The sequence below is a fragment of the Triticum dicoccoides genome, chromosome 6A, assembly GCF_002162155.2.
Source record: "Triticum dicoccoides isolate Atlit2015 ecotype Zavitan chromosome 6A, WEW_v2.0, whole genome shotgun sequence".
In the NCBI taxonomy this organism is placed as follows: Eukaryota; Viridiplantae; Streptophyta; class Magnoliopsida; order Poales; family Poaceae; genus Triticum; species Triticum dicoccoides.
In genome coordinates, this window is record NC_041390.1 from 450,901,974 (window position 1) to 450,911,428 (window position 9,455).

Consider the following 9,455-nt stretch of genomic DNA (forward strand, 5'->3'; position numbering starts at 1 on the left):
ATACAATGATTAAAGTGATTTTTTTACATAAATACAATGGCCATCAATGTGTTTTACCTGCGTAACTTTTTACATTTGTTTGGTCAATGTTAGAAAGCATTGACTTTTGACCCAGTTTATCCTCATCAATTCGTCCGTCTCATCAATTGATTTGTGCATCCAATCAGCACTCACTATTCATGGGCATATCAAAGGACGTCAAAAACTATCTTGAAATTTCCATTGTGTAATCTATGTGCTACAGCTAGTTTGAAGTAACTTTCGAAGTGTGCTTATCTCACTACTTAGTTCGTTGTTGTCACACACAGCTAGTTCTTCTAGTTGTTTATGACTTTGGAGACATCGAGCTAGCTGTAGTGGAGTTCTAGCTATTTTATTGGCTCTCACTATTTATATTGTCTAAACATACGTATGCACAGTTACACACGACACAACAATGAAACAAAATTTGACAGACATGCATAAATTCCTGATAGTCAGGTTCATGGAGGACAGAGATCGAGTGACTTGCTGTGTGTGACAACAATGAACAACAACGACGAGGAACAGCAGGAGGAGGAGGAATTTAAGAGCCCCGCATCTGTTGTCTATTCCAGATCGAAGGGACAACGATTGAAGCCAAAATTAACCAGATCGTACTTAATTCAGAGCATCATCTCTGCTGGTATGCCGCCGCTGAGTTGTTGCTGCTCAGTCCTTGCGCGCCTGCCTCCACCATGCTGTAACCAAAACGCCCAGCTCGACCACTGCACCATGCACCATCTTGCTAGCCAACCAGATCTGCCCATCGATCGCCACCTCTGTTCCATACAATCCACCATTGCCACCATCCATCAGAAAATGGCGGCTCCTACGCGTGTGCTCCTTCTCCTCCTGTCGTTCCTCGTCGGGGCGCCCGCGCTGTTCACGGGCGACATGCCGATGCCGGTGAACAAGGAGGTGTTGAGGTTGGACTGCTGGTGGTATTTCGGGCGGCGTTGGCGGACCCGTATGACGCGCTGGCCGCGTGGGCCGAATCCGCCGCATGTCGAGTGCGACCCAGTCACCTCCTGTGTACTCTCGCGCTCGCGCTATCCTCATCCTCCAGCCTGTCCGGCAACCGCCTCTGGACGTACATGGCTGGGTTCTGCCCAGCCTCTGTCCATCCGTGGTGTTGAACGCCAGCATGTACATCTCCGCACCAAACATCATCAGCTGGATTAGGAGTGGAAGAGGCGAGGTGCGCGCGGTACCTGAAACCGGGGGTGAGCGCCGCTGCGCCATGTACGCAGAGGGCCCTCTCTCGTCATGGGGGTCGCCCCTCTGGAGCAACCTCGTCATGGCCGTCGTCAGCTGCGGGAGCGCGGATCCAAGGGCCTTCCTTCATCGCCGCCCGCTGGAAGCCGCGCTTCCTTGATGAGGACGAGCCAGGGGTGTCGTGTCATCGATTTGGGAGCGCCGTCGTCGTGGGCTTCGATCTGGAAGCACAAGCGTCGAGTCGGAGAGGTGAGGGCGGCGGCGGAGCCTGGAAATGGGGGACGGCGATGCATCGATGGGAGATGAATGCGGCGACGCTTCTAGGGAGAAGTTTTTCTTTTTTTAGGAGAGGATGAGTTTTTTTTATAATTGCAAGGAGATGAGATCGGTCAAAAGTACATACGGGAAGGTGAAATCGTGGGCTCATTGTGTCCCGCATCGTTTTCTCTCTCTTATATACACGTGTGCAAATTTAATTTTAAATCTCAACGATCGATCTTTATAGTTATCACAAAATCAACGGTTATAAAAGTATAGCTTATGAAGAACTATGAAAGTCTCTGTCGTTTAATATTACGTAAGATAAAGAGGTAAAGATGTGATGTTATGGTATTTCATCGATGTATGATGTGTGCCAGCATACTCAGTCAGGGATAACACAGAAAGCACATAGACTTGACCGTATTAGATCGAGACGCTACAATAATACGCAAAGTATCACGAGAAACAACTGTATATAGTAGTCATATGCGTTTTTACTAACAAGATTGCTAAAAAATTGACAAACCAAACGTTTCGTATGGCAATGTTGTTGAAAGAATGATAATTTTCTTTAGCAAGCATGGTAAATCTTTGTCAGGGATTGCCATGCTTGCAAAGGAAATTGTCATCCTCGCAGCAATATAATTTGCCATCTCATATGTTTGATTTGCCATGTTAATAAATCTAACGTTCGATTTGCTACGAAATCCTTTATTAATGAAATTATTCTTCTGATGAATGTGATGTACTTGACTATTAGATGTTTTGTAATGAACAAGGCTTGTGTTTTGCAGCTCTAGCATACAGCCCTAGTAGTTGCGTTGTTATTGGATGTATGTGATGTGTTAGGGAATCTCCAACGGCAACCAGCAAAATTCCTCCCGCATTCGTCCACAGATATGGATGTGGTAGACCACCGTCCAATGATAGTCGCATACATTTTGACAACACATCAATTCGAACCAACTGGACGAAATTCGATAAACCGAGCGAATTTTGATATAAACACGACGGATTTCACTAAAACTAGGATATATTTCATCCGGTGAAATAAATACCTTAAAATAAAACCCTAAACTATCCTATACTTGATGGTGACCTGGACTAGGGGGTGCTAGCCACGTCGGCCTGCCTCCCTCCGGTCACATCGCAACACCAATGCCGGCCTCCGCATGCTCTGGGCTGGCATGGATTTGTCGCGGTAAGCGGCGCGTGCATCAAAAGGAAAACACAGGGGAGGCAGGTGATGGGTTTTTGGCAGGCCTGGGTGGTCAGAAACGGGAGTGGGATCGATCCGGACTGCGGCAAAGGCCCCCACGTTCGTCTTTGATTTGTGGGAGAAATCACTGTTGGACCACATCGTGGACCGATACAGGCCAGCGTAGGATGGCTTCCTTTATCCGGTCAGCATGGTCCAGACACATGCGGGAGGTTTGCGGGTCGGCGTTGAAGATGCCCTTACAAACTTATGTCCGTAAAACAAAATTGTATTGCATCAAAGTTGCTCATGTTTGAGGTATGTGCGCATTCGGATGCAATTAGTCCTTGTATATAGTATTTTATAAACTACCTTAAATATTTATTTTGTAGCACAATTGGTTCATGAATCTGCATTGATGAGCTAGTCTCTAATATTTGATTTAATACTTATGCTTGTGCATCATACACACTATTTTTGGAATTTAATTCATTTATCAATAAACTTAACAAATTCTGTTTGTGAATTTGTCTTCAAGCTTTTCTCCCGTTCCCCTCGATGACTAGGGCAAACTCACCGTTCCACACTTCGCTGGTGAGCTCATGGATTTTCCTCCCCACTGTCTACCGCTCCGGCGGACGATGAAGGGGAGGGAATCCATATGCCATCACTCCGGCAAGTAGTTTATGTCAGGGGTTTAGTTCTCGTAGGTGTAGCACTCGGGTGAATGACGATGCTTCTTCTTCGAGTTTGTCTTTCGAGCTCCGATCCTCCTGAAGTTCGTCCATCGGGACATAGATGACGAAACTCTAGAGTAGATTCTTGTTGTCTCCTTGGAGCAGCGAGGTTAGGATTTCTCGTCGTGTGTACGCAATGACGAGATTTGGTGTCAGTTGCGTCAGATCTATTAAAGGGTTCAACAGCGACATTTGCCTCTCCAGGGCGCTGGTTGATGTCTACTACACAACTTATTCGTGTAGACTCGTGTTGAGCCTCCAAGCGCAGAGTTTTGTAGGATAGTAGCAACTTTCCCTCAAGTGGATGACCTAAGGTTTATCAATCTGTGGGAGACGAAGGATGAAGATGGTCTCTCCCAAACAACTCTGTAACCAAATAACAAAGAGTCCCCTGTGTACCAAATACACCCAATACAATGGTAAATTGTATAGGTGCACTAGTTCGGCGAAGAGATGGTGATAAAAGTGTATTATGGATTGTAGATATAGGTTTTTGTAATATGAAAATATAATAACAACAAGGTAACTAGTAACAAAAGTGAACAAAAAGGGTATTGCAATGCTTGAAAACAAGGCCTAGGGTTCATACTTTCACTAGTGCAATCTCCCAATAGTGCTAAATCATATGCCAATCCCTCAACATACAACAAAGAGTCACTCCAAATTTCTTATCAAGCGGAGAACATAGGGTACGAAACCACCTCAAAGTTATTATTTCCAATCAATGTTTTGCGCTATTCCTATAAGTGTCACAAATATCCCTAGAGTTCGTACTAAAATACCACCATATGAAAACACATCAATCAACCCTAATGTCACCTAGATACTCCAATGTCACCACAAGTATCCGTGGGTCAATTATACGATATGCATCAAACAACTTCAGATTCATAATATTCAAGCCAACACAAAGAACCTCAAAGAGTGCCCCAAGATTTCTACCGGAGAAAGAATGACGAAAACGTGCATCAACCCCTTTGCATAGATTACCCCAATGTCACCTCGGGAATCTGCGAGTTGAGTGCGAAAACATACATCAAGTGAATCAATAGAACACCCCATTGTCACCATGGGTATCCACATGCAAGACATACATCAAGTGTTCTCAGTCCATAAAAATATTCAATCCCATAATAGTGAAACCTCAAAGGTAAAAACTCAACTCATCACAAGAAGGTAGAGAGGGAAGAACACCATAAGATCCAAATATATTAACAAATCTCGCGGTACATCAAGATCTTGCCAAATCAAGAACACGAGAGAGAAAGATCAAACACATAGCTACTGGTACATACAGTCAGCCCTGAGGCTGAACTACTCCCTCCTCATTATGGTGGCCGCCGGGATGATGAAGATGGCCTCCGGTGATTATTTCCCCCTTGGGCAGTGTGCCGAAACGGGTCCCGATTGAGTTTTCGTGGATACAGAGGCTTGGAGCGGTGGAACTTCTCATCTAGGGTTCTTTTCGATGTTTGGTGTATTTATAGGAATTTCTGGCATTGGTCTCATGCCAAGGGGGTGCCCGAGGGGCCCACAAGCTCGGGGGGCACGCCCCCAGTCTTGCGGCTCCCTCGTCCACTTCCTGGCCCAGCTCTGGTGCTTCGGGGGTCTCTTTTGGTCCATAAAAAATCATCATAATTTTCCAGCCCATTCCAAGAACTTTTATTTCTGCACAAAAAAACGACACCATGGTAGTTCTGTTGAAAACAACGTCAATCCGGGTTAGTTCTAATCAAATCATACCAAAACCATATAAAATTATTGTAAACATGGCATGAATACTTCATAAATTATACATACATTGGAGATGTATCAGCATCCCCAAGCTTAATTCCTTCTCGTCCTCAAGTACGTAAATGATAAAAGAAATAATTTATGAAGTGTGAATGCCAGCATAGTGCATAAGTTTGATCAATGATAGTTCCAAACACTTTTTCTAGCATCATTATATATCGTAAACAATAGCTCATCTCATAAAACTTCTCATGATCAAGTAGCAAGCTATTCACAAGTTAAAGTATAGACCATAAACATTCTTGAAAACTAATAAACTATGTCCTCAGTCATCAAACAATTGAAATTCATCTTATTTTCATGAAGGGTCTATGTAAGAGCTTTGATTTAGCAAATTCCACATACTCCATTATCATATAGTCTTCCATGATTGCTAACACTCAAAGCATATTTTTAGAACAAATAGCATCCATCAAACACAGAGAAAGATAGGGGCTTAATGTTTTGCCTCCCAACTTATTTATCATATAGATAATTGTCGACAATATTAATTCATGATCTGATATATTTGATTGGCCATATTGTTGGGTTTCGTAGTAATTTCAAAAAATTCCTACGTACACGCAAGATCATGTGATGCATAGCAACGAGGGGAGAGTATTGTCTACGTACCCAACGCAGACCGACTGCGGAAGCGATGACACGACGTAGAGGAAGTAGTCGTACGTCTTCTCGATCCAACCGATCAAGCACCGAAACTACGGCACCTCCGAGTTCGAGCACACGTTCAGCTCGATGACGATCCCCGGACTCCGATCCAGCAAAGTGTCGGGGAAGAGTTTCGTCAGCACGACGGCGTGGTGACGATCTTGATGAACTACAGCAGCAGGGCTTCGCCTAAACTCCGCTACAGTATTATCGAGGAATATGGTGGCAGGGGGCACCGCACACGGCTAAGGAATCGATCACGTGGATCAACTTGTGTGTTTAGAGGTGCCCCTGCCTCCGTATATAAAGGAGGAGAGGAGGGGAGGCTGGCCGGCCAAGGGGGGGAGGCGCAGGAGAGTCCTACTCCCTCTGGGAGTAGGATTCCCCCTCCAATCCTAGTCCAACTAGGATTCCTCGGAGGGAAAAAGAGGAGGAGGGGGCCGGCCACCTCTCCTAGTCCTAATAGGACTAGGGGAAGGGGGGGGGGCGCGCAGCCCAACTAGGGCAGCCCCTTCTCTTTTCCACTAAGGCCCACTATGGCCCAAATAGCTCCCGGGTGGTTCCGGTAACCCTCCCGGTATTCCGGTAAAATCCCGATTTCACCCGGAACACTTCCGATATCCAAATATAGGCTTCCAATATATCAATCTTTACGTATCGACCATTTCGAGACTCCTCGTCATGTCCGTGATCACATCCGGGACTCCGAACAACCTTCGGTACATCAAAATGCATAAACTCATAATATAACTGTCATCGTAACCTTAAGCGTGCGGACCCTACGGGTTCGAGAACAATGTAGACATGACCGAGACACGTCTCCGGTCAATAACCAATAGCGGGACCTGGATGCCCATATTGGCTCCTACATATTCTACGAAGATCTTTATCGGTCAGACCGCATAACAACATACGTTGTTCCCTTTGTCATCGGTATGTTACTTGCCCGAGATTCGATCGTCGGTATCCAATACTTAGTTCAATCTCGTTACCGGCAAGTCTCTTTACTCGTTCCGTAATACATCATCTCATAACTAACATATTAGTTGTAATGCTTGCAAGGCTTATGTGATGTGTATTACCGAGAGGGCCCAGAGATACCTCTCCGACAATCGGAGTGACAAATCCTAATCTTGAAATACGCCAACCCAACATCGACCATTGGAGACACCTGTAGTACTCCTTTATAATCACCCAGTTACGTTGTGACGTTTGGTAGTACCCAAAGTGTTCCTCCGGTAAACGGGAGTTGCATAATCTCATAGTCATAGGAACATGTATAAGTCATGAAGAAAGCAATAGCAACATACTAAACGATCGGGTGCTAAGCTAATGGAATGGGTCATGTCAATCAGATCATTCTACTAATGATGTGACCTCGTTAATCAAATAACAACTCATTGTTCATGGTTAGGAAACATAACCATCTTTTGATTAACGAGCTAGTCAAGTAGAGGCATACTAGTGACACTTTGTTTGTCTATGTATTCACACATGTATTATGTTTCCGGTAAATACAATTCTAGCATGAATAATAAACTTTTATCATGATTATAAGGAAATAAATAATAACTTTATTATTGCCTCTAGGGCATATTTCCTTCAGTCTCCCACTTGCACTAGAGTCAATAATCTAGATTACACTGTAATGATTCTAACACCCATGGAGCTTTGGTGCTGATCATGTTTTGCTCGTGGAAGAGGCTTAGTCAACGGGTCTGCAACATTCAGATCCGTATGTATCTTGCAAATCTCTATGTCTCCCACCTGGACTAGATCCCAGATGGAGTTGAAGCGTCTCTTGATGTGTTTGGTCCTTTTGTGAAATCTGGATTCCTTTGCCAAGGCAATTGCACCAGTATTGTCACAAAAGATTTTCATTGGACCCGATGCACTAGGTATGACACCTAGATCGGATATGAACTCCTTCATCCAGACTCCTTCATTTGCTGCTTCCGAAGCAGCTATGTATTCCGCTTCACATGTAGATCCCGCTACGACGCTTTGTTTAGAACTGCACCAACTGACAGCTCCACCATTTAATGTAAACACGTATCCGGTTTGCGATTTAGAATCGTCCGGATCAGTGTCAAAGCTTGCATCAACGTAACCTTTTACGATGAGCTCTTTGTCACCTCCATATACGAGAAACATATCCTTAGTCCTTTTCAGGTATTTCAGGATGTTCTTGACCGCTGTCCAGTGATCCACTCCTGGATTACTTTGGTACCTCCCTCCTAAACTTATAGCAAGGCACACATCAGGTCTGGTACACAGCATTGCATACATGATAGAGCCTATGGATGATGCATAGGGAACATCTTTCATATTCTCTCTATCTTCTGCAGTGGTCGGGCATTGAGTCTTACTCAATTTCACACCTTGTAATACAGGCAAGAATCCTTTCTTTGCTTGATCCATTTTGAATTTCTTCAAAATCTTGTCAAGGTATGTGCTTTGTGAAAGTCCAATTAAGCGTCTTGATCTATCTCTATAGATCTTAATGCCTAATATGTAAGCAGCTTCACCGAGGTCTTTCATTGAAAAACTTTTATTCAAGTATCCCTTTATGCTATCCAGAAATTCTATATCATTTCCAATCAGTAATATGTCATCCACATATAATATCAGAAATGCTACAGAGCTCCCACTCACTTTCTTGTAAATACAGGCTTCTCCGAAAGTCTGTATAAAACCAAATGCTTTGATCACACTATCAAAACGTTTATTCCAACTCCGAGAGGCTTGCACAGTCCATAAATGGATCGCTGGAGTTTGCACACTTTGTTAGCTCCCTTTGGATTGACAAAACCTTCTGGTTGCATCATATACAACTCTTCTTCCAGAAATCCATTCAGGAATGCAGTTTTGACATCCATTTGCCAAATTTCATAATCATAAAATGCGGCAATTGCTAACATGATTCGGACGGACTTAAGCATCGCTACGGGTGAGAAGGTCTCATCGTAGTCAATCCCTTGAACTTGCCGAAAACCTTTTGCGACAAGTCGAGCTTTGTAGACAGTAACATTACCATCAGCGTCAGTCTTCTTCTTAAAGATCCATTTATTCTCAATTGCTTGCCGATCATCGGGCAAGTCAACCAAAGTCCATACTTTGTTCTCATACATGGATCCCATCTCAGATTTCATGGCTTCAAGCCACTTTGCGGAATCTGGGCTCACCATCGCTTCTTCATAGTTCGTAGGTTCATCATGATCTAGCAGCATGACCTCCAGAACAGGATTACCGTACCACTCTGGTGCGGATCTTACTCTGGTTGATCTACGAGGTTCAGTAGTATCTTGATCTGAAGTTTCATGATCATTATCATTGGCTTCCTCACTAACTGGTGTAGGTGTCACTGAAACAGTTTTCTGTGATGAACTACTTTCCAGTAAGGGAGCAGGTACAGTTACCTCGTCAAGTTCTACTTTCCTCCCACTCACTTCTTTCGAGAGAAACTCCTTCTCTAGAAATGATCCATTCTTAGCAACGAATGTCTTGCCTTCGGATCTGTGATAGAAGGTGTACCCAACAGTTTCCTTTGGGTATCCTATGAAGACACATTTCTCTGATTT

The 9,455-nt window shown here is 44.1% G+C and overlaps 1 protein-coding gene across 1 annotated transcript; it reads right to left on the minus strand.

Moving 5' to 3' along the window:
• Positions 1-437: 437 nt before the first annotated feature.
• On the minus strand, positions 438-1,688 carry LOC119317207. The gene is made up of 2 exons (XM_037591634.1): positions 1,233-1,688; positions 438-1,173 (listed from the first exon to the last, which is right to left on the minus strand). Exons 1-2 carry the CDS (start codon positions 1,287-1,289, stop codon positions 691-693), a joined length of 540 nt encoding a protein of 179 aa, XP_037447531.1. The 5' UTR covers positions 1,290-1,688; the 3' UTR covers positions 438-690.
• Positions 1,689-9,455: the final 7,767 nt, after the last annotated feature.

Bases quoted from the DNA above. Each gene is read 5' to 3' on its own strand.
- LOC119317207 (XM_037591634.1), bottom strand. From the start codon at position 1,289: ATGACGAGAGAGGGCCCTCTGCGTACATGGCGCAGCGGCGCTCACCCC. The intron at 1,174-1,232 runs GTACCGCGCGCA...TTTGGTGCGGAG, and splicing joins GCGCTCACCCCCGGTTTCAG to ATGTACATGCTGGCGTTCAA.